At 41.4% G+C, this 26,299-nt stretch overlaps 1 protein-coding gene across 1 annotated transcript in view; it reads right to left on the reverse strand.

Moving 5' to 3' along the window:
* PPIL4 (peptidylprolyl isomerase like 4) overlaps positions 1-26,299 on the reverse strand; it is a 215,606-nt gene that overhangs the window by 175,806 nt on the left and 13,501 nt on the right. Inside the window, exons 2-5 of the mRNA XM_069235276.1 lie at positions 13,946-14,013; positions 13,802-13,866; positions 12,094-12,211; positions 5,498-5,640 (exon numbers count right to left, since the gene is read on the reverse strand). Coding sequence (XP_069091377.1) covers positions 5,498-5,640; positions 12,094-12,211; positions 13,802-13,866; positions 13,946-14,013 — 394 coding nt within the window. The remainder of the gene's footprint in view (positions 1-5,497; positions 5,641-12,093; positions 12,212-13,801; positions 13,867-13,945; positions 14,014-26,299) is intronic.

Here is a 26,299-nt window from a genome sequence, read left to right on the forward strand (position 1 = left end):
TGGGGATGTGAAAAAGGGAATCCTTCAAGTCTTGTGCAGTCAAGTATCAAATTACCAACTAACTAAGGTGGAAGAAAGTGTCTTACAGAAAGGTCTCAGTTTCTGCCCCCCAAAATACCAGGACTTTGTAAAAATTAGAATCGATATATATAAATTCATACGAAAGTTAAAACTGGCAAAATATTTTTCTAAAGTAGAATGTAATAAAGTGACAAGAGAGGTTCAAGCAAGTTGTGACTCAAATCAGATAATAGAACAAAAATCAGATTTAAAAACAATATATGATCTAATTCATGGTCTACAAGATGAACAAATGACAAACACAAATACTACCAACATTAGGGATAGATACTAAACAACATGAATATACTAAATTTAAACCAAAATCAAAGTTTTGCCTGATCTTGACACCAGGCAACAAGATTGATGTATTTCATGATCTAATTTTCACTGACTTAGAGAAAATACATTCTCAAATGAATACAAATGGAAAGGAGAATTTAACTAAAGAGCAACAAGATGCTCTTAAGAACCTGATGGAAAATCAAACCATAGAGATCAAACTGGCAGTCAAAGGAGGTAACATCGTTATCTGGGGAGAAAAATTACTATCTTGCTGAAGCTTATAAACAATTGGATATAGAACCCAATTATAGTAAGCTGAATAAAAATCCGATAAATAACAGTGCACGATTTAAATCAAAAGATTGGAAAAATGGTACTCGGATGGTTTGATCAATATGGATAAAGTAAAATTCATGACAAATGATAATTCTAACCAAAGATTCATAAGACTAAAGAAACGTCCAGGAAGACCAATCATCTCCAGTTGTGGATTATTATGTGAAAAGGTGTCTCAATATGTGGATCATTTCCTGGCACCAATGGTGAGAGGTCATAATTCATATATAAAAGATTCAGGAGATTTTCTTAGACTATTGGAAGATGTGACATGGCAGTTGGATTACATATTGATTACCATAGACGTGGTCTCTCTACATACATCAATCTCACATGAGTTGGGTATGAAAGCAATGAAATATTTTCTACAGCAGAGAAATATTAATTTATTAAAACATTCAGAAATGCCGCTGGAGATGACGGAACTGTGTTTGAGAAACAATATGTTTATATTTAATCATCAGATCTATAAACAAATCTATGGTACTGCCAAGGGAGTTTCATTTTCTCCAAGCTATGTGAATCTAACCATGGGTTGGTGGGAGAAACACACAGCTTGGGGTGAAGAAAATGAGAATTATATGGAGAAAGTAATGGTATGGCTATGATATATATATATATATATAGATGATTTATTTTTTTAATTTGGAATGGTACTGAGGCACTTTTTAAGAGTTCTTTGTGAAATTAAATACTAATGATATAGGACTCCAGTTTACATATAAAATTAGTAAAATCTCTATAGAGTTCTTGGATGTGATGGTATATATAGAGAACAATACTTTACAGACGACATTGCATCGAAAACCTACCACTACTAACAGCATCTTACATGGATCAAGCTTCCATATGAAATTGCTCAAAAGAAGTATTACTTATGGAGAATTTATTAGAATCAACAGGAATTGTTCAAATGAGAAAGATATGGATATCAAATTTAAAGATACAGAACAGAGATTTTTAACACAAGGGTATAAGGCTAGAGATGTCAAACAAGGTGAGAAAAAAGCAAGATTGAGAACACAAGCACAGACTTTGGTTAATAGAACTGAACAGAAATCAGAGGATGAAGAGGAAAAGATAAGACTAATCTTGAATGACCGTAAAGAGAATCAACAAATACTGAATATTCTGAATAGACATTGGCATTTGATTAAGAAAGACTTGGATATTGGACCACAAGTTGGAATACGACCTTATGTAACATACAGAAAAGCACCCCATTGAAAGACATATTGGTAAAGAGTCACTTTGAATCACCAACAGCATCCAATTGGCTAATGGACTCCCACAAGGGTTTTTTCTGTTGCAACAAATGCAAAGCATGTAAGATGGGTTGTAATAGAAAAAAGGTTGTAGACTTTCGGAGTAAAGAGATCCCCATTTCAGACAGGATTACATGTGAAACTATATTTGTAGTATATGTAATAGAGTGTCTTTGTGCATTAAATTATATAGGTAGCACCATCTGCCCATTGAAGAAGCGAATACTTGAACACTTTATTGCAGTACAAAATGATGACACTAACTACGCTATGACTAAACATTTGAAAAATCATGAGGCAGCTAACTGGTTGAACATGAAATATTTTGGGGTTGCAACAATTAAAAAAACATGAAAGAGAGGGTGACAGAGTTCAACAACCGAGGCGTTTAGAATCAAGGTACTTCATTAGTTTAAAAATGAAGATCCCGTATGGGATCAATGGCAATGAGGAATTATATTGTTATTTATGAATATTAATATATGATTGGACAGAGAAGTCGCAGATACAAAATGATTCTCCTTGGCACAATTATATGGCTGTGACCACATTAGGAATAATTAAGTTATATGTTGGTATGGGTAAGGAAAGAGGAGGTAGTAGACCACTACTTTCTGCAACAGATCTAACAATTCTGAAAGCTAGGATGGGCAAAGATTAGCCCGGGAAGCGAAAATGAAATGATATTTTTGCTTTGGGTATTAGTATATAGAAAAATGCACTAATGGGCATCAAAAGACATTATTTGGTGACTATAAGTGAGAGAAAATATTTGTGAAGTGTGTATATTTGTTTTATATGGTGTTTATGGGGTAAGGTGGATTTAATTCCCTAGTTTGGTGTAGGTTTAATTTTTATAGTAAGCTTAGGACTACATATCCCATAATGCCACATAAAGGCATAAGAGGGGAGAGAGTATATATTGCTAAGAATGGATCACTTGTTTACCATGATCAAGACCTTGTTGGTTGAAACGCATTGAGTTAATCGATCTACAGATTAAACAAGAAATTCCAAGAATCCTCTGAGTGACGCGTTTGACTGTGTCAATCTGTGAGACAATATATATATATATATATATATTTTTTTTTTCACGCAAAAAAACAACATAAAACCATAGAAATTCAGCAGGTATAGTTATACTTATGTTAATATGTTAAGAGAACTACATCTCATAGCCTAAAGTTACTTTAGTGGTTATTAAAGAAAAAAAAAAAAAAAAAAAAAAAAACACAGAAAGAAAAGGGCCACCTCACTGAGCTTAATCCGCTTTTGCGCATTAAACCTCAGAGGTGGGACAGGTGACAGTATTACCAGGGCTGCTGACAACGTCACATTTAAAGAAGTAATCTGCCTGCTAAGTAGTATGGTGATTAAAAGCTTTTTTTTTTTTCTTTTCATTTTGCACGTTACAGTCTAGGTCAATTATTTTGCCTTTTGTGGTCTCGATGTGTAAACTATCTTAAGCAGATTGTGGGTTTTCCTGATGGAGGGAGTCCCAAAATAATATGAATGGATGATTTAGAAACTTGTACCCTTCACCCTACCCTGCAAGAGTGTGATTAATGTCATGTGATGTGATGCCTGTTTTTTCCTGCTGAGTGGGGTTTTAGGGTGCTACAGATGTTGGGACAGTAGTGAGATATTTATAATCAGTAATAACTTTATTTCAGCGGTGAGATTTGTTTGTTTTAATATTCACTTAAGACCTTAGATCCTTAAGTTTAATTTTAGTGAGTGTTCCAAACGGCTTTGGTTCTGTCACCACGATTGGTTTGTTATGTTTAACCCTTTCCTCAAGGCAGAGGAAACCAATCTGATTTTACTATGAATACACACTGGCCCTCGGGGCCTAAGTTATCAACTTCACAACTAGCACTCAAATATCTAGTTATCACACTTTGCAACAAATAAATCCTCCCTGAATGGAAATCCCCCAACGTGTATTAACAAAGACACCTGGTGGGCATGGCTCACATATCTTAGAGCTCAGCTACCAATGATCACACTCCAGGGTAATGCATAATCTTTGCCACATAGATGAGACAATCTTGATACCATAGAATGCAGACACCCTCCTGTACCATTCCTAGGCAAATTACTCCGTTCACTCATCCTACATTGCCCCATACTCACCACTTCACTGGGCACTACAACAATTATCTTCACCCACCAAACAGGACACCTCGTATTGGGGTCATGATGCTGCTCTGCCCTGAGCTCCTTTCTTCTCTTCTCATCAATTTCTGTCCATGCACTATAATTATGTACGCTCCCTTCTTCCTATCCGATAAGATCTCAATGTCAACCTACTGAACTTCACTGATTGACTGAAACCTAACACTTCTCTATATACACACACACTCTTAAAAGAAAGAAGTGTTGTTTATTCATATGAATTATTGCTTACAGTGAATGTAATCATTTTCATCATAGACCTAATGTATTGCCTTTAAACTACCACCGCTCATTCTATTGTAATATCTGTTGTGCTCCTAACTGAGGCCATATTACTCATTAGGTCCATCCATTTCAACATTAGTTTTTTAGAAGAACTGTTGGTCTTTGCTTTAACTTTTATTCATAAATTAATCATAGTGAACTTTAAAAAAGGGTAAAATTGTATTCTCCCTGTCCAGTGTCAGCACGTCCTTGTATCAGCATCAGTGTCCGGGTCTCCTCTGTCCTACTATCAGTGCACTCCATGTCTTAGAGTTAGGCCAACGTCAAATTTGCCAAGGACGCTGGGACACTATTTGGGTCTGCCCAGAGAATAGCAAGGGAGTGCAAGAATAGGGTTGAGTATTTCTACTAGGAGAGCAAGGAAGGTGCACAAAGAGCAGCACTTACATCGTGCGTAGGGTTTGCACCTCCCCTTCCACTGAAATTTCAAATATCAATCGCACAGCATGTAAGTAGCATTTCTGAAAGTGAAGATAAAACACAGCAAAGCAGGGAATTCCTTCCGGACAAACGAGATGCAGACCACTATCCTCCCAATGTTAAGCCCTGGTAGTACTAGGCATGAAACACTGAATAGTATTAGTTTTTCATTCTGCATTAATATAGAGAGGCTCTTTAGGGGGGGAGGGAGGGGAGGGCTGGGGGCGATGTTTAAGAAAGACAGCTGACTGGAGTTCTAGCAAAGGAAGAGAATGGACTATAGCCCAAACACCCTTCCCGATCCAAATAGAGGTCATCCAGACCTGGTGCTCTTAGCTTGTTTGATACTCTTTTTGGAGGACCAAGCAAGGACATCCTAACTGTATAAAATAAAAGGGGCGTCTTGTCACATGAAAGCAGGAGATTTCTACAAGACTGATTAAGAACAGAGTTTGATATCCACTTTATATGCTGTCCATGCTGTTTTCCCACCCTGATAAAGTTGTCCTGACTTAGGCCTAATGTGTATTATATGTTGGTATGGTACTAATTCCACATTTGTTCCATTAAGAATCATCTTCTCTGTTATACACAGACCCATTTGAACGGATGCTGTATTTTAAACACGTCACGAACGAAACAAAACAAAATCCTAAACTGAAGCACACCTGATGTCTTGGTAAGGCACAAATTCCTTGTCAACAAAGGCTTCATTTATTTTCATCAGAACATCCATGCCCTCTGTTACTTCACCGAACACTGTATGGACACCATCAAGATAATCTAGATTTTCTCCTGTGGTAAAGAGAAACTGCAAGAGAAAAGGGTAAGGCAATATTGTCAGGTACGGTGGGGAGAGAGAAACAAATCAACATTTGCAGATTAAACATGCAAACCAAAACAGCAAATGGAACATTTTGATGACAACTGCAGAAATCTACATGGCATACCTTTGCACTGAGATTCTGAAGAGTGAATCAAGCATTTAATCCAGAAAAAAATATCAGATGGCTGAGGAGGCATTCAATTTTAGTCATAGTAGGTTATATTATTGAGCAACTGAACTAAAAAAGGGAACACACACACACACACAGTACATTCACCCATTCTCCTAGCTGGGTTAGTCACACAATCCTATTTTGTTATAGCAGCTTTGATACTGTACATACATTTTACATTTATTTACACTCTCAAAGCTCTAGAGGCAGCATGCCCTGTGCCACCAACTTCTGGGGCTGTAGTGAGGCTGTCACCAACATGGACAAGGGGTGAAGTATGCATCATATTTTAAAGCATTTCCTCAATACCTGAGAGATTTGCAACATTGAAATGGTGTTGTATGAAATGTTAACTTGTCCAGCTGAGATAAAGACAAAACTAGTGTATGTCACCTTCAACATGCCTTAACTAGGACTCAGAGATCTCCTTAAGTACAGCCAAATGATTATTTCCTTAGCTTGCCCCATCCATACTCCCCTCCCTTCCCTAATAAGAGAAAAAAAATAGCAGGCCCCATAACGATCAATACATTAAAAAGCTGTAACAGACATGGCTCCCGGAAAGACCCCCAATACCAATGGTCTTCTCCTAGAATTCTGTAAATCACACTAATAGCTTTTGGCTCCTAAACTAGCCCAGGTACATGAGACTGCACTGACCGAAGGATGTCTACACACTTCACCCTCGCCAAGGCATCACTAGTCTCAACCCTGAAACCTGGAAAAGATGCCCAAACGAAACATAGGCTTTGAAATCCCTAGTAAGAGCCTCATATACCGCAAACTTAGACATTTTCCCACCTCATTCATAAAAAATAAAATGGCTATATCCCAGGCTTAAGTACCTTCCAAAATATAAGGCAATTGGATGCAGTCGTAGGAGCCCTCCAAGAATGGACCAATGCAACTGGTCATATTAGACCTAGAAAAAACATTTGATACCCAATGATGGAATTACCTGTTCTGTGTACAGACCATTTATGGTTTTGTAGGACAAACCCACTAAGCTCCTCTATAATACCCTGCTGGCCAGAATCTGACTGGTCCATCTTACTTCTACCTCCTATTAACCAGGTGACCCACCAGGACTGTCCAGTCTCCTCCTCCTCTTTGCATTAGCCATGGAACCTCTCATCCTTTTACGCTATGTTTTACTATATCAACAGGAACTGCACAACGACCACTCCAGTATAAGGAGGCTTCCCTTTACACAATTGGGCCTTACCTCTTCCCACAGGCCCCATAAACTCCTCGAATGGACCTAAACTCAAAGCCGGTCCACTCAGATGGGAGTAAACTTCTTTCTGATATCTGGGTATCAGAATTTCTATGTTGACCAGGGCTTCCTTGAGGGCAACTTTAGTAATGCAGTCAGGACTCTTAACACACGGGTACGCTTCTAGAAGGGCCTGTCACTGTCGGATGCTGGTTGTCTCATCTTGTCAAACATAGTAATGCTCACGCGCCTCCTATATTATTTTGTTAACCTACCACTGTTCCTAACAATAAAGACATTCCGCGGGCTCAACTCTATCCTTGGGACCTAATTTGGCATTCAGGGCATCAGAGGGTGACATTAACCAAGCTTAGATTAAAAGTTGACTGAGATGGGCTGAAAGCCCCCAATTTCCACCATTACTATCTAGCAGCACATCTGAAGTGGCTCTCCTGTAGGCTCTTCAGACTAAGGCTTGATGAATTATCTCCCCAAGGCATGATTTGGAGTCGACAGTCCAAGTCAGCAAACTAGCAGAACAAGAAAAATGAGCAACAGACCACAGTGCCAATAGACCATGGCACGTATAGCATGACTCCATCAACGTGTACCGACAGGCACTCAGTAAGTTTATGACCCTTAGTATTCGCATACAAACCTAAATACCACTGCAATAAGGCAACTCACTTGACCTTGCCTCTTCCAAAAGGAGAGAGGCTAGGAAGACAAAAGATGGTTCGGAACTGCAGCACAGAACAGAACTTCTTTTGAGTCCGCCACATTAGACTGTCATACATTACAACAATATGCCATGAGACACGCTCTTCCACAGCAGTGACAGGGCCAAATAAGGGCAACTGTATGATTCCCCAATTAACGCCTGAGGCGAACATGAATTTTACTGGTTGTGTAACCGCATGGCAACCCCAGTTTCCATGTGTACCCATACTTACAAAGTGGGCATTCTGGACCTCTGGCTGCACTGAAGTCTGGGTGCCCGCATGAACAGGTCTGTCTCAATGGAAAATTTCAGACTAACACTACAGGATGATACAGGCAATGGAAATACAATTGGAACAAACTGATCAGTGCACACACATCACAAACACTGTAAAACCAATGTTTAAAAGGTAAAAATGAAGCAGAACGGCACACTAGGCCAGCGCTTTCATGGATGAAATATAAAATTAATTTAGATATCCATGACAAAGTACTGCGATCTTAAGCATACTTACCTTTTTTTTACCCTCCTATAAATGCCTGCTCACTCCTCTCATTGGCTTTTAACATCTACATTATAAAGCTATCTTGTCATACTGAGGAGGAGGGGGACAAGAAAGAGAAAGAATCATTGTGTATCAAGTGCAACAGTTCACATCCCTTCAAGGGGAACATAGAAATTTCCCTGAAACCACAGGTTATAGAAGTAAAACCAAGGTATGAAACTGGAGAAGATGGTAAGTGAATAAGATATAAAAACCTAATAAGGGAAAGTGCAGAGAGGCGTTTTAATATCTCAAGCCTCCTTTAGACCCAAAACCCTGAAAGAAACAGATGCAAAAAAGACATGATCTATCGTTAAAACACTACAAATACAAAGTACAATGTCTTGGGACAAAAGAGTCAGAAAAGAACATGAATTCAGGAAGAGAGACAGCACTAACAGAGGGATATTTAACCTGCATCAGGCTCAGGTATTACTGGAACAGGAATAGAGCAGGTAGGCTCTTAGACATGTAAATCATACATAAACTAGTATTTCCAACACAAAAATTGTGCAAGTTATAGATTTTTATAGCAACCATAAAATTCAGCGGCAAAACGAGCCAGACAAATGTGTAAGCTAAAGGCCAAGTAAGCTTAGAAAGGTGTTTACACTTGTAAAATGTAAAAATTTAAAACTGGGAATACGAATAGCATGTTCTCATGGCCTGCGACAGGGCAATTTTGTTTTAAAAAGTCCAAAGGCCTCTAAAATGTGACTACTTCTAGAGAAAATCCAAACATACACTAAAAAGAGCTAGAGTTGAAGTGAATGGGTATCTCCAATCCAGAAGAGATACACCCTGAGAGTTCTTCATATAATCCCACTTCACTTCTAAATAAAAAGCTATAAATATCCCTAAAACTAATTGCCAACAAACTAGACTAAATATCATCAAACACAAACAAGGCAGAGTTCATAGGAGGTGGAGGAGGCAGATACAATATAACTATTACGGGCTCAAAAAATGACAAACGAACAAGTCTAGGGATCTGGTCCAGTTGTAAAACTGGACTGAAAAAACCTATGATCCGTCCTTCTTAATAAGACTAAATGAAGTTATGCCAGGCCCATGCTCATTAAAAGAGAGACCCAGCAAGACTAACCCAGTCGCCTACACTGTCTACAATCAGGTTTAGACCCCTTACTAAACTAATATGCAGGCGTGTAAACATAAAAGGAACAATGATTGAGGGAGTCCACAAATGCCCCTTTGCACATACTGTAACAGATCAACCGCTCTTTAGCTTGTTTCACCTCCTTGCCACACAGAGCAATGAGCAATACACTGCAGCAAATAGATGTCAGCTCATAATGTGACTCTCTTAATATTAATGGTAAAAAAAAAAAACACTTCAGAGCCTCCAGAATCCCCCTGAACACTGGCAATTTCAGTCCTGTACCTCTTCTTGCAAGCTCCTCAACCTGCCAAATGTGGAACATTAGCCTACTTCCCAAACTCCTTTAGCCTTGTTGACACTACGTAAAATAGTTACATACAGGCAATACATAACATGGCACACTCAAACAATTAAATCAAAGTAGGAACAAACACACCTGTCTACGTAGGATACAACAAGGCAGTTGTACACAGTAAAGCAAACCTCAAAAGAACTAAAATGCGATGATTCTTTAAAAAAAAGCCTTAAATCAAAGCAGAACTGTTTGTTTTTAATTTGAGAGAGAAAGGGTGTTAAGCAAGAGGCAAAATGAAAACTAATGGCAGAACGTAACTAGATCAATGTGTCATATTTGTGGAGAAGCACAGATAAAAGGTAAGGCTAAGTCTCAAAATCAAACGGTCATACATTCTGCCTGCTACTGAGCCCCTTCACAGTACTTTGTTAGGTTTATCGTAGTTTACGGCCTAGCATATAGTTAATAAAAAACATTGTTGGGCGTGTATATGCATTTACAACATGACAAGTTTTTATATCAATAGTGTATTTCTAGCTCATATGTGATATATCCACAAAGTGTGACATTTAAAGAATAGCACAGTGACTTTCGATGAATTTGCAAAAAAATAAAAAATAAAAAAATAACACGCTTCTATACTCACAAGACCATGTTTTCACAAAAGAAGGATAAACAATCTTATATAAAGCACGTCCACAAAGCTCATGAGGAGAGAAAAGCTTTGAACATTACATTGAGCATCTATGGCAAACAGCCTGCAACCAAGGTCACACTTTGTGTAGCTTGTTCTTGTGAGTACAGCATCATAAAATACTAGAACAAGGCAGCAGACCTGGAAACACACAAGCAATGAATAAATGCGTGTTTGACATCTTGGAGCACTTATTTTTGGCAAGATTGTGGTGCTAGTGTAAACATGAACTATGATTAGAAACGAAGGGGTACTGCCCAAGGCTGTCCGACTGTATGCTGTCATGATTTGCCTTTTTATTAGTCGCCATAATTTTACAAATGTCCTCCACTAACACATAGCTTTAACGAGTTAACATCTAACAAAGCCTTTAAAAATAGGACTCTATGGATTTCTTGTGTGTGTGTCTCTTTTTTGGGGAAAAGTGTACCAATAACCCAGTAGAAATACAAATGTATTCCACCAAAGGGATGGGCATAGGGTGGCCAACACCCTGCTGGCATAGCTAAAGGCTGTGTGAGGTGGGTTGTTGTCCAACTGCGCTGGTTTGGTCACAGGGCCTAACTGGAAGCCAGGCCTTGCATCAAGGGTTGCGTACAGCAGGGGGTTAGCTGCAGCTACCTCCAATCCCTCGGCCCTGCTGCGCAGGGCCATAGGACCAGGACCTGTACAGCAGAGGATGTTGGCTTCCCAGAGCAGGCTGGTTGCAGTGTTTGGCCAAGGACTGTCAGCCATTAGCAGTGGGGGGCCATGCTGGGTTGGGCCAAGGTCAGGCCGGAGTATTTGGCCCATGCGCAACAGGAGGTTGCCTGCCAGAGGCCAAGCCCCGTTTTCAACCCCCTACTTCACTCTAAGCTGAATGAAAAGGATTACAAAAACACAGACATTCACTTAAAAAAACAAGTTATGTTGTATTTAAGTGCGGTGGTAAGATATTAGCTTACGTTAAAAAATTCCCTAGAAATTCACTGAACAAAAAGAATATTACGGTGACTATGGTTAAGTGTTAAAGCAAAACAAGAACAATTTTCTTTTTTTTTTTAAATAATCACACACACACAAAAAACTATAGTTATATTTTACTGAACTAACAATCTTGAAACACCACCACACAGTGCTTAGATAACTGAATTGGTTACTAAATATTGCGGCCACCCATTCAGATTCCTCTGTAATGCAGGGTTGTGATAGTGAAGCAGCTGCCAGGTAAAAAGTATTCTCGACCAATGTGATCGCTATATCTTTTTAAATTTTGATGCAAATCTGCTTATTTTTTTTTTTTTTTTATCTAAAATGTTTCTGAAAATTCCTAGGGGAAATTGCATGGAGAAAATGCATTTTGACTTTCCCCTACTTTTTCCTTGACAGATCACCCCAACACTTTCACATAAGGTGCGGAGGTGAATGCACTTTTTTGAACGGTTCCATGACTATTCGTAAAATGGCATCACGGTTATTAGCATAGCAAAAAACACTCTACCTATGAAAACTCTGAATTAACCATAACTACACAGTGGCAGCCTCCACTGTGTAATGTATACACACGCTTAGGATTAATAAGGTGCAGAGACACAAAATCAACAACATCATTTTGTCACAAAATGGTCTTCCTTTCCTATTCTAGACAACATTTGGATGTCGGCATCTATTCCATTACACACATTTACCCAACTGACCTGAGATCCGTGCTGATCACTGCCGTTGTTCACCATGGAGACTGTCCCTTTCTTCTTGTGCTTAATTCGTGGCACTTTTTCTACGTCAAAAAAACGAGCCTGATCGCCATAGAGTTTGCTGAGAACACATCCAATAAGTATGTTGGAAACCATCAGTGAAAAATCAGGAGTTTTATGCTATGCTGGTAATGCAACCAACTACGCGCATAACAACTGAACAAAACAAAAACAAAGCAATGTTACTGAAAGTAACCCATCTCCCCCTATTTTACATAGTCCCGCATGTACACTGTCAATTACATTTATTTACTGATAGTATGTAAATCAGGTGGAATACTGTTTGCATATATGGATAAGTTAGTAAACACAAGACACGAGAAAAAATAGTTATACTTTTTTTTGTTTCCAGTTACAACTATAGCTTCAGGTAAATGTTTCGTAAGTAAACCGAAGCCTAATGGTAGACAAATGTGTGTAGCACATTACACCCACTAGAATGGTCCTTAAGCATGTTGTAAGGAGTTATGGAAAATCCCACTCTACAACATAAATAGCATTGGTATAAAAGCAGAGGCAATATTTACGTTCTATTCTCATACCAACTCGTAGGAATGAGATTCCATCCATTCAGGCTTTTAATCTTTGTTCAAACCTCAATAGCCTTTGTGAGACTGGTATTGTCTAGTTTGTCTGCCATTTGTCTACTTCACAGAAGAGTGCTGGGATTCAATCAGAACGATTCAGTGGTTCTGAGTCAGTGTCAAGAAGTGCTTTACACTTTGTCCTCCTGCAGAGGCAGTGCTGAAGTAAGGGTGCAACAGTGAGCTATGCAAGCACAAAGACTGAGGTCTGCTTCTTAACATAATTAGTATTTGTAAAGCGCATTTTAATTCCCTGGGGTTTCCAATCACTGAATAACGGATCTGCCATTTAAAAGCACAACAACAGGTCCCTCCCAGCCCAAAGGTAACCTAATAGTTTTTCAGATTTAATTTTATTTTCTTCAGCTACTTATTTTCTGAAAAGTTTAGGAGAGGAAGTTTACTTCACTCAGACTGGCAATGCTGGTTAGGAAATTATTAATATCCTTATATGATTAGAGGCTTTAACGGTTGCCTTTGTTCCTGGTGCATGTCCTTTTATTTTAAGAAGTTTTAATTTCTTCGAGGTGTTACTTAGTGAGATTGTATTGAGCTGATCTCGACTCAAAGGGTACATATGCACATTTTTGTTATTTAGATGCTAGAACACAAATAGCCCTAGTGTATTAGTTGTCCATTTCAAAGTCAAAGTTGCAAGTACTGCAGGAGTCTTAAATCAAAACAGGAAACCCATGCACTCAATATTAAAACTCTGCAATTCCTCTCTTCATCAAATTAAAAGTGAAGTATAACAATCCAGCGGAAGTCACCACTGAAAGCTTAAGGACTAACAGGGTATTTCAGGAGGGAGGCCTCAACTTTACAAGTACATTTTTACTGTTTATTTACCAAGCGTTGAAATAATGTCATATTTAGCCGACAAGCTAGGTCATTAGGCTACAATTATGTCATTATGGTAGTTCTTTATGGTAGTTTCTCATGCCATTCTGCAGGAAACGTATATGGCAATTATGCACTTGTTTTGAGTGAAAGCAGATGAAAAAGTAGGAATGTAATACAAAAAGTACCCATAGGGCTATCTGAAACACACAGCATAACCAACTCACCAGAAAACAGATTCCCCTCCCCGGCCAGTGCCCTTTGGGTCACCAGTTTGGACAATGAAATCTCTCTGCAACAAAGAAAAAGGAGTCATATGACAAAGATCAACTACAAAGAAAAAGCAAATCACAGACAAAATGCATACTCACCTGAACATTATGAATGAGGCAGTAATTGTAGTACTTGATTTTGCAAAGCTTTAAAAAATTCAGACACGCTGAAACAGAAAAGTCATGCTGTTTTAAACCTAGTAGACCATCAATGAGAAATGCCACTGACATCATCAGAACAGGACGTCGTCAAACAGTCAATTTACAAAGAATATCTAAGAGAAAACATTTTGCCTCCCAGCACAAGAAAGGATCCATATAACTAGAAACATTTAAGGTATGGCAAGTGTTAACAAAGGGAACAAAAAAAGAAAAATCACTCTAGTATTGCCATTAGACTATGACGTTCGCAGCATTTATACAGAAAGCCATGTAATATACTTACCACCATCAATGAGAATATGTATCCCGGAAGATTTTTAAGGCGCCCTGAACCTTGAGAGAAACCCTTTAATTCTTTCACTGCTGCGGTATGAATGTATACTCTAGCGTAGGGCAATTTGTTTTGAAAAGAGACCAGAGATCATACTAGCCCGTGGATCTCATCAAGGAGAATTTGACGTTTCCTGCTTTGGAATCCACATATATATCAAACAATAATCTGAGTATGTAGAGTAAGCACCATATCCTAAATCCAGGTATTCACCACTACTCCACCACAGCACTGGAAAAGACTATTTACGCTGCTTTCACATCACAGAGCACAATCCAGCCCACACTGGCAGATCTCTCAGAAAGGCTGCCAGAGTAATGCTGGCTTTCTCCTATGCCAGAGAGCAGACAGCACAGCTTTGGGGAGCGGAACGGAGGAAAAGACTATGTTAGCACAGGGGTGTGGAATTTAATAAAATATTTACTTGTCGACAAAACAGACTGGTTATTAAATCTACCGGTCCTATAAAAAAATCTACCTGTCTCTTTGGTGCCATGTAGAGCGGTGACATATTATGGCATCAATCACATTATACAAGAGCTCTGATAATAGCCTTTTGATTATGCCTGGGCTAATAATATAGTAGGGCTTGAATTCTAGCAATTTTCTTATTTTGCCAGCTTTCAGCAGATCTACATAGTGGAGCTGGAGGTAGCGGTAAGCCATAATTACAGGGCTCAAATACCCTTTTGAATCTGTGCAAACCTACCAACTTAAATGTTTTCACCAGCTCCTCTCTAATTTTTTTTATCATATTGAGAAAGGTTGCAAATTTACTCCCGACAAAAGGTCAAAAGTAAAACTTCCAGGAATGAGGAAAAAAGTGGTTGGAGGGAAAGTGAACTTGTAAATGCTCAACAGATTTTCTCAAGAGCAAATTTACACATGCATATTTGCTTGTGCTAAAATACAGCTCACAAATATTTTCAAAGGATACTCGTGTAAATTATTTTGAATTTATGAAATACGTAAATCTGCACTAATCCAAAGACGTGTGACATAGATGCACTTTTGTGACTTTTTTAAAGAATTGGACCCATAATTAGGTCTGGCGTTAACCAAGACCTTTTGTTTTTACTAAAATTTTGTCTGTCTCTCTCTCTCCCTCTTTCTTACTATTTCTCCATCAGCAGACTCACTGTGAAAAATCACAATGTGCTCTTTCACAAGGAGAATATTGGTACACAAAGTAGTTTTGTTCAGTGCTAGGATCTACTATGGCAATTTGTGCTTTTTGAGATCAAAAATATTTTTGCTTTTTGACAGTGTTTGTTACAATAGTGCAGGCCAAGCAGCTCCCACAACGATAAAGGTTTACCGAAACCATGTTAAAATAAGACAAGCACAAACAAAAGCAAAAGACTGACCACTACTGATGGACAATGCTTGTTTATTTTCATGTTTCCCATAATCACGTTGAAAACCGGTTACAAGGACTTTCCATTATGGATATTTTTTAGGAATACTTGCATCCCTCAACACATTTTACTAAATGATGTTTCAAAGAAATGGTAACTGAAATTTCACAGCAGTTTAGCAAAACGTTGTTTTCCATAGTTGCATTTTTTTTAATGAACATTCTATTTGGAAAACAATAAATCATCAATCTTGCTTTCAAGTTTCGGCAAAATATTTGTATCTAATTAGTGAGCATTCTGGGAGTATAATACCTAGTCTCATCTTGTTAAACTTTGCAAACGTGTGCACACATTATGAGTTCGAGCGTCCAACCTGGTGTATAGTTAAGCATACTTCTACTGTGGGTTGAAGCAATTTCATTTGTCGGTTGGCGTGTCCTTTAAAATTTCTTGGCCACTAGTGGTCAGTTCTGCCTTTTTCTCTCACCTATTTCTGTTTCAGAGCAGTGACCTAGTACTGTATCGCTCCACTTTGGTTTCTTTATCTGTTGCTCTGACAGACTTTTTATTTTTATTTTTTATTTTCTTTTAACATTTCTTTGGTGGTATCCTTTCACTGTGCTGTTTAGGCTGGTAGCTACCTGCGTTTTATTGCAGCATTCCATTCCTACCATGTCACTGACATTTGTTTTGGCTTTGTTTTACTAAACAAATGCTCCTAAAATAAGCTTATTTTACTAAATAAACACCATATGCCCTTGCATTGCAGAGAGTCTTCCTGCCAGCACTCATGACATGGCACACAGGGCATTGCTTATCTCCTTTGTGAGGCCACAAATCTTCTCAGGCTGCTCTGTAGCTTCATTAGAGGTTTTTTTTTTTTTGCTCGTGGGCGCTGTGTCAAAAGATGTCAATTAACTTATTTGAAACGTGCAAAATCTATTGCATTGCAAATGCTTCTTTTCGTTTGCCTCTGCTTGTTTTGGTAGTTTCCTGCTCGTGTTTTGCTATTATAGGTAATGAGCCTTATCTGCGCCCCTCTTCCCAGACACCTGATCCCCCACAAAGGGAGACTGCTGCCACCAATTCCACAGCAAGCGCTCCACAACATCACAAGTGATTTGTGTGCGGGCCATGTGAGGGCATTGTGCAGACATATTTATTTTTCAAACTTGCTCAGCGTGTGTAAATTACAAGGCTTGGCGGAGGGCGCTTGGCTTGTCTTTGCTCAGTGGATAACCCTGTGGCAGGGTGACGCCATGCTGGATGACTGATGGCACTGGTGTCTGCAGTACTAACTCTTGGGCCCTCCCAGGGCATGCAGGGAAGCAGCTGCACTCTCAAGACAGCAGACGTCATGAGCCTAGCGCTGCCCCGGATCAGGTTATCAGTGGTCTGCAGTGTTCCAGTCTGAGCCCAGCTACCCCGTTCAGTCATTACTATTACAGCTGAAGGCGACCTTCGTCTAGCGGCAATTAGCCTTCAAGCCACACATGATCTTTTACTAGCCATGCCTATTGTTTCTGCTGAAGCCGCACGAACACCGGGTACGACTGCTAGCCAGCTAGCGCGAAGCTTTGAATATTTGCGTTCAGTTTTCAAACTAGTGCTGCGTTTCTTTGTGCTCACAAGGTGTCTACAGAGCGCTAGATAAATACCATTACAATAGTACCCATGATAGCCTTGTACCTAGAGCATAGCTTTTTATAGTCATGAACAACATTTGGGCTAGCCCTTAGCTTCTCCTTCCCCTGACCCATGTCAAATGTGCCATAAATGTGACAAAATCCTGGGCTAGAGGCGAGCTTTCTATGGCCACACGCATTCTTTCATGTAATGCCAACATTTTTATAACACTGAATGGAGCAAAGCTTGGCTTGTACAAAGCAAGCGTTTTCTAGGCAGATGTCAGACTGCCACATGTCCCCGAGCCACTTCTCGTAGCCTTGCTTTGCTGCTCTGCCACTGCCAGCATTCCTGAAGCAGTGCCCATTTCCTGGCAAATTTCAGCAGTGCTGTGAAGCCTCTCCAACCAGAGGCAGACTAAGCACAGCTGGAGCTCTGCATTTCTTCTAGTGAAGACGTAATACAAATAGACCATCTTTTCTTATAGTGCCAAACTTAATGGACAGAATGCTTGGATTAATCTAAGCCACTGGTAATCCCTCAATTGAAACAAGCAATATTTTAATATGAAGGCTGCGCCCAAGGAGGGAGTAATTGAAAGGAGAGGGGCACGACATGCTCACACTTTTATGAAACATGTTCTCCTATTGTTTTGTAAAAACACAATCATCCTGCAACAGTTAATTACGACAGTTTAAAGGCCTCAGCTGAAGTGTCAATGAGTGAGTTTCTTGTGCAGGGTCTCTTATTGACTGAAAGGAATACAAATGTATGCAGAGAGTTCATCTGCATATGTGAAGGATGCTTTGGAGCCGGTACTGGCTTTAGTTGAGCTTATCACTTGAAGCTTTGTGATGGTAAAGATTTGTTCTTTAGAGTGGTAGTGCAAAGAATTAACAACTAGGCTGTGAAGTGCCTGCTTTTATTTGTAATTGTAAATGTGCTTAATACACCAGGGGGTGTTGAAGGGACAGTTATGAAAAAAAATGCACTACCTACCTCCTGGGTATTTCTAAAATCTATATTTTGGAAGAATCATTTTCTGTTAAACATCTGACAGCAGTCTACCTTATGCTATGTGTAATGCAAGTTTAACTGTCACAGGATGTGACCTTGTAGCACTAAAAGTACACAGGTCAGTCTTCTCCACTGCAGGAAACACGGTTTCATTATGTGCCTCTCTGGTTACACAGAGTCCTCTGCGTGCATTAACTAAAAGAGGTTTCATAACGTACTATAGTGCATTTCCCAATACTTAACAACTTGTTTTGTTTACTTTCCATTTAAGCTGCATGTTATTTTATATTTAGCTATCTATGGTGAAAGACAAAACTAACAGAATATTTGTTTTAGCTACACATTTGACCCTGCCTCCATGCTCACTGACACCGTCGCACTGCATGCAGCATCACAGTTCCCATACTTTGACAAAGAGAGAGCAGCCCTGGTGTTTGTGAAGATTCGGTATCTGTTGCATTTCTTTACACTTTGAGCACCTGGCAGCTTCAGATAATATATGGCTGCTGGTAGTCTTGCAGCACAGCTTTGCTCTGTCCCACACACTGCTAAAAATAAGGCAAAAAGGCTTTTCAGTCTGCACCTCAGTGGGTTTCCTTGAGGAATCCAGTGACCAGAATCCAGTCGACTACAAGAATGTTGCACAGAAACAGCCACAGCGCAGACTTGAAGGACATGGCATTCCTACAAGCTACACCAGGCACTTCACACTACCATTTAATCTGCTTCTAAGTGCTTCACATTTGAGCACACAAGGTGGCAGTAGGAAATACATGGATTTGTCCAGGATCAGAAAGTTATGAACTGTGGAGCCAGGATTAGAATCCTGATGATCCATGACTGATGATTTTTAGGTCAGGCCTAGGCAGTGCGCATCTGCGGTCTCTTAACATGCTTAATCTACTTTTCTGGGCTTTCACCACGCACCTCACGTTCATTCGTTCCTTTACCTGCCTTTCAAAATTCCTTTGGTAAATGCTTTCCGTCCAGCCTTTTGGCTCTTTTGTTCCCTCCTTGGAGACTGACCCTGTTACATGGATTATTGCACGATCGCCCATATAGGTTAGTGTTGGTGAACTATTATTTCTTTTGGCGTGGCTTGTTTTGTTAGTTTCCTGCTCATTTCCTTCTGTGTATCTCCTTCGCGCTCAAGCCCACAGTGGCTGTGGCACATTGAATTGGTTAGCTTATGTCAACTGTTTAACTGTACATTTTCGATTTATGTGGCAAGAAAAGTCCAGTTAGGAATGTACAACACTAATAACTAACTCGAGCAAACGCGAGACCCAATGAATTGCAAATGCTTGTTTTTTCACAGGAACCACTGTTAGTAGTGCAGTCTGAGCTTATAACACTTATTTAGAGCACACACCCTAATAATAAAGGATTTGCATTAATGAAACATACATATAAATTCGAACAGCATAAACATATGGACACAAAAACATTACCTCAACTGCAGACAATACCCTTCCCTATTCTTTGTGGTACTGTAAATTGACAGCCAAAGGGTTTGTGCTGCAGTAGATTGAGACTACTTGCCGCAAGGACACAATAAACATTAAAACTTGTCCTTGACCCCAAAATATATGTCCTAGGCGTCGGACTATAGGAATTCCGCACCCCTTGGGCGGGCGGTGGACCAAATGTTTATTTTCAACTTGAGAGAGTAAATGCAGAGGGTGTTGATAAGGGATGGGAAGACACCAATGGATGGGTTAAAGTAAATTTAAGAGCTGGGAAAGGTGCTTGCCATTTTTTCCTTAATTTTGGGGTTGGAGAGGGGTGGCCACAGAGTGGTGGGGAGGGATGGAAATGCCGAGCAACATGTGTAACACAGCATATGACTGAGGCAAGTGAGGATATTTTATGTGGGCCTCCTTCGGTTGATCCCCTACCGTCCCAGGAAGATGGTATGTTCTCTTCTAAGCAAACACCACAACTTCCCTGTAACATTTGCTTCAACTAGCATACATATTATACATGCATATTATACACATACATAAGGAAATTATTATTTTAATGGCTGTATGTCAACAGAAAAGATATCTGTTATAGAGTACACAATCTGTACTACACAAGTAAAAATACATTATTGAAACAAAGTCATTGCTTCAATTCTACCTCCATGAGTTGAATATAAAGTGGACTTTAACGATAAGATATATGTATATGATTTCCTAGCAGGTAGCAAGCCACTAAATCGAATTTTACAAGCAAGGTGCTTTATGCAACAGTCATAAAAGAGGTGTGCAGTGAATCTGCATAATCATATTGAGACATCGTGGTATGCATTTCAAAGGATCATAACAGCATTAAATTCATGCGGCTTGTCTTTTTCTAAAACATTCTGCCTACTTTTATTGTGTTCTGTTTTAATTATGATATAGTCTTTTCTTGATCAGTGTATTTGACCAATTACATAGGGTTTCCTTTTTGGAAGGCTATCAAATTCTACACACTAGTAAAACACGCATTGATTACAAACACAGTTAATAATTTACTTACCATAAAGCATGGCTCAGGATCCACTTTTGTGTATTTTAAGCATACGACTACGGAGGGGTTCTGGCCAAGATGGCGACTGTGTGGACAGCTTATCTGTAAGCTCCGCTGCGGACCCCAAATTAACCTACAGTATCCTGCATTCCATGCTTCTTCGGCCCTGCTAGTGCTAGTCCCTGACACCCTGCTGTGCATAGGCGGCCTGGGGGGGGGGGGGGGGGGAAGCACTGATAGCAGGACATTGTTTGCAGAGAGCGCTGTAACACGTTCGCTTGGAATCTGGGCCTGGTGTCCTCTCCTGAGTAGACGGGCCTGCCTGCTCGCCCCAGTCCGGCGGAGGACACGGGCGAGGTGCCAGACAGCAGACCTGCCCGGAGAAGAATAGCTGTGGGAGGCAGGGTGACTTTGCCGAGCTGTGAAGGAGCAGAACACTGACATGGCACAAGAGAAATCCTTGCGGACCCGAAGTGAGTGGCCCCAGTGCTGCACCTGCGAAAGTGGGGCGTGAGCGGGGCCTCGCGTTGCTTCTTGTACCAGAGAGGGGAGAGACACCCAACGGTGGATAGGCAATGAGAGCACACAGCTACACCCAGACTGGAACATTGCTCCATAAGTGCCGCCATGGGGCCATAGACACTGCAAGAGGGGGAGCCTTGAAGAGAACACACTCTGCTCGGGTACTTCGGGGCCTGGCAGCAGTGAATGGGAGTGGATTTCGGCTGCTGATCACACCAGAGAAAGGGGGGGGGGGGGGGGGGGGGGGTGAATAAACGGTCAGTGAGGTTACATTGACACGCTGTGGCCAATTGGTGCGTGCAGTACGGACACGGACTCCCAACAGCACGACATGGGCGCAAGGTGGATTTGACCCTGGGCGCTGACTGAGCTATGAAATCACTGTGGGGGAACAGATTGGGGTCGGATGTGTGAGAGGCTTCACAGCAGCGCTGGGGGGGGTCGCTGACATCCACTCTTGGCCTGCTTGTGTGACCCCTGGTGAGCTGTTGCCTCGCGGACCAGGAAAATGGCAACAATATTGAGACCTTGACTAGTGACTGTAGTAGTCATGCCACTTGTAGGAAACTGCCTCGCAGCCAGTGTAACAACCGCCTGCGTGGGAACTGCTGAGAAGGACGTGCTACAGGAGCCACGGCATACCGAGACCTAACAGCATGCGCAATGCATGGAAAGACCCAAGCCTGGTTTCCTTGGCTGCTGTGGGTGCGCGTACTGGGGCCCATAAGTGATCATCCCAATAACCGATGGCTCTGACCGGGGTGATGGTGAATGACAGAATACTCCGGACCACACAGCAAAACAAGATCACCCAACATACAGGTCGGGTTCCCCATTCCTAAACCAACACCCCCCCTTCCCCCCCGCCGTCCTCCCCACGCAAAGCAATTGTGACAGGCTGGACACACATGGCAAATTCTCTAGAGAGCAAATACTAGTTGCAATTGAAGAGTTTAGCGCAAAGGTCCGGGCCAAAATAAAGGCAGTGTCCCTCGATGCTGGACTACTCATAGCAGATCTTTGCGTTGTCACGAAGAAGTCCCTCCCCTTGGAGCAACAAGTTATCTCACTACAAAAAGAGGTGGACACACTTAAATCAGCACTGACAGCCCTGAATGCCAAAACCGAGCAAGTAGGGCGGAGGATGCTGAGAGGCGATCACAGAGGTGCCACCTCTGCTTTGTGGGCTTTTCGGAGGAAGCTGAGGGTCGAGAGACGGAACTGTTCCTTGAGCATTGGATCAGAGAAAAATGTCCTGAAGTGGATTTGGCCCCCGTCTTTGTGGCGGAGAGGACGCGCAGAGCACTTGTTATAAGACCGCCAGCAGGAAGCTCCTCATGCATCCTCATTGCAAAATTTCTCAATTACAGGGACTAAGATTCCATCCTCCGCACTGTACGACAAATGGTAGACCCCAAGTATGAAAATCACACAATCCAAATTTTTCCAGACTACACAAAACAGGTGCAACAGCTCCAGGCCTTCTATGTTGGTGTGAAGCAGAAACTCAGAGCCATGGAGTGGCGATGTATGCTGCTGTTTCCTGCAAAGCTGAAAGTAATACATGAGGATCACATCCATTTCTTTGTCACCATAATGGCGGCTATGGCCACACTTGTTACTAAAAAAGCATTTGATACTGTTGAGTGCGAGTACATGTGGACTGTCCTGGAGATGATGGGTCTGGTGCATAACTTTCTTGCATGGGTCCGTCTCCTATATAGCGCCCAGTGGCAAGAGTGCGCACAGATTCAGTGGTCTCTGAAAGCATACCTATAGCAAGGGGGACCAGGCCGGGATGCGTGCTATCCCCACTCCTCTTCGTAATGGCGATAGAGTCACTAGCACAGAAGTAGGGAGATAGCGGAATGGGGAATAACAGTGGGAGGACATACACATGTCACCTCCCTCTATGCAGACGATGCTCTGATATACTGGAATGGGCTATACCTACGCTGCTAAAAATCTAGGCAGAGTTTGGTAACATGTCAGGTTTGAAAGTTAACTGGCACAAATCGCTCCAATTCCCGATGGCCAGTCTTGTGAGGCAGACTGTCGCAGAGCTCCCTCAGACACTGCGTACCTGGGAGTATGATCTCTTTCACTACTTAGGGATGCAAATAACACACTCGGAGGCCGTCAATTACAAACTGAACATGGGTACTGCTATGAGGTGTCTAGAGGACTCCACTGGTTTTTGGAATAAGCCTCTGGTCTCCAGTAAGGGAAGAGCGGCACTGAGCATAATGGTCCTGCTCCCCCGCTGCCTCTGTATACTACAAATCCCGATATGCCTTACCCCGAGCCACATTTACAAAACTCAACAAACACCTGGTCTCCCTCATATGGGGAGGTAAAAGGAGTAGAGTTAAACGGGAGGTTATAAAACTCGACTCTGAGCTGGGGAAGGTGTGGGTGGGGTCCCGAATCTGCATTTGTACTACTTCGCAGGGGTTCTGCAGTACACCATACAGTGGTGCACAGATAAAATGACCACTGAGAAAAAAAAAAAACTGCTGGGAGATTGGGCAGGGGTGGAAGATCTCCCCAAGAACCTGATGATGGGTCGGGGAGTGCCCGAGGTCACTCCATTTCAGGTCCGCCAAGTAGCAGAGGTCTGGGAGCGGGCAGTCACAGTTGTGCTCAAGCGTGCCCCATATGCAAAATTACTGCCACTACAATGGCTGCCAAGCTTACGACAGACACAAATGGTAATGGACCTAATGAAATGGTATATTGGCAGCTGTAGAGCTGTAGGGGACTTGTGTCAAAATGAGACATTCCTCACAATCACTGAGGTTGAGGACAGTTAGCGGTTACCCCCAGGACAGCATCTTCAATAGGCTAATTTTTCACATAATTAGGGATTTACGTCTCTCCTTTCCTGAGGAACCAGAGGAACCCCACGTAATATGGATGCTTCTGGACCCAGGAGTAACTACAGGTCTGACATCGAGAATATAAAGCACTAAAAGCAGATCGTACAGTGGATGAGGCGATATGTAACAGATGGACTTCAGATCTTGAGACCACTATAGTCGACTCAGAATAGAGGAGGGCATTTGGGCAGGTCCATGAGATGGTGAGTAATGCTTGTTTTAATTTAACCCAATTCCACTATTTACTTCATACAGACCTCAAACCCCCCAAAACCTCCACAGGATCAACCCGGTTTGTGCACCTAGGTTCCCAGGATATGGGTTCCCTCTGGTTTCCTTTATACATATGACATGGGAATGCCCCTGACTACAACTGCTTTGGGCAATCGTCATTGACGATTTGAGAGAAATCACAATACAGATTGAAACTTTTGCCCAAGCATTGCCTATTACACATACTCCCCCTCCCGAAAAAGAGGAAAAAAATTAACTACCAGCTTGCAGTGCTGGGGTTGGTATTGGCTAAACGCCGTGTCACAATTCATTGGATACATGTGAGCCCCCCCCCCCAAGGCTGGGACGATAGAGGGGTGAGTAGGGGTTACTGCTGAAAAGAGGAGACAAACTGGTTTGCACCGATGAAAACGCTGAAGGAGACTTAGAATTGTGGTGCGACATGTTAGAAGATCTATACTCTGGGAATCCTAGCAGTCCACGCAGGAATCACAAACACTGGAATTAGACACAGAGGGAACTCAGGGTAACTTTACAGATTCAGATAGCTAGGGAAGAGAATAAATCATTTTACCCTCACATACAAAGCCCTCACACAGAGGAATGTTACGCATGGGTTGCCCACCACACCGACATGCACCCCCTCCTCACTTACCTGTTGTCACAATATAGCACATAGTACTCTTTCAATAAGATATTCTGTCACTGATTGACCCATGTCATGAACGGACAGTAACTGGTTTTAGCCATGGTTCTTATTGTTGTTGTTAAATTGTTAATTCAGTGTTCATCTGCATAATAACTTGCACTCCATAAACTGTTGTATATTGGGGAAACATGGTCAAAAATGCTACGACGAGATACCGCACTAGCTGGGTCCCCACGAGATAGAGAAACAGAGGGGTTCATTACAACCCTGGCGGAGGAAGCACCGCCACTGACTGGCGGTGCTTCAAGGGGGGATTACGACCACGGTGGAAATGCCGTGGTCGCACCGCCGGGACCCGCGGTTTCCCACCACTTTTGTCCTGGCAGGAGTAGTCCTCCAGGGAAGAGCTGCTTGCAGGGCTGCCCAGGGGATTACAAGTCCCCCTCCCGCCAGCCTTTTTATGGCGGTAAGAACCTTCCATGACACTATAGGTGAAGTACAGCGTTTTTACACTGATTCTAGAATACAACACATATCAGAGTAAACTTGTGTGGTGGGATGAAAACGGCTGACATTTCTAGGTGGAATTGAAGTCTTCCAGAAGTGTCCTGGACTTCTTGTAGCCCGGTATGCTGATATGCCAGAGGAGATGATGGTCTTGGTAAGGCAAAGTAAGAGTTCGCTGGGTGGCAACATAATATTGTTGACATCACTCCTCGGTTTTTACTTGTTCCTGCCTCAATTAACTATTAGAAATACTTGTATTCAAATGATCTTTGGTTTATTTCATATTTTATGGGCTTTCTTTTACCACTACAATTACATCAATAAAAGCATTCAAATAGCTGTCATCTCAGACCAGAATACAAGGTCAGATGCACCACTCTGAAGACCAGGTTCTCCAAATACAGCTCAACTTAACCTCACCCTACACATAGGTGAATGCTGGGAGGGGATCTAACAATTTTTAAAATAAATTAAAAGGTAAGTATTGTTTAGATGGTCCACATCCCAATCGACTCCTTTGAAGCTTCACCATCACAACTTTGACATCTCAAGTAACAATATCATAAATGTGAGAGAATACATCTATTTAGTGAATAATCTGCAGATACTGTGCTCATAGTCAGAAATATTTGAAGTCGTGAGATGGTCTCACCTTCAGAGACCAGAGAA

This window comes from Pleurodeles waltl, chromosome 5 (assembly GCF_031143425.1).
Source record: "Pleurodeles waltl isolate 20211129_DDA chromosome 5, aPleWal1.hap1.20221129, whole genome shotgun sequence".
In the NCBI taxonomy this organism is placed as follows: domain Eukaryota; kingdom Metazoa; phylum Chordata; class Amphibia; order Caudata; family Salamandridae; genus Pleurodeles; species Pleurodeles waltl.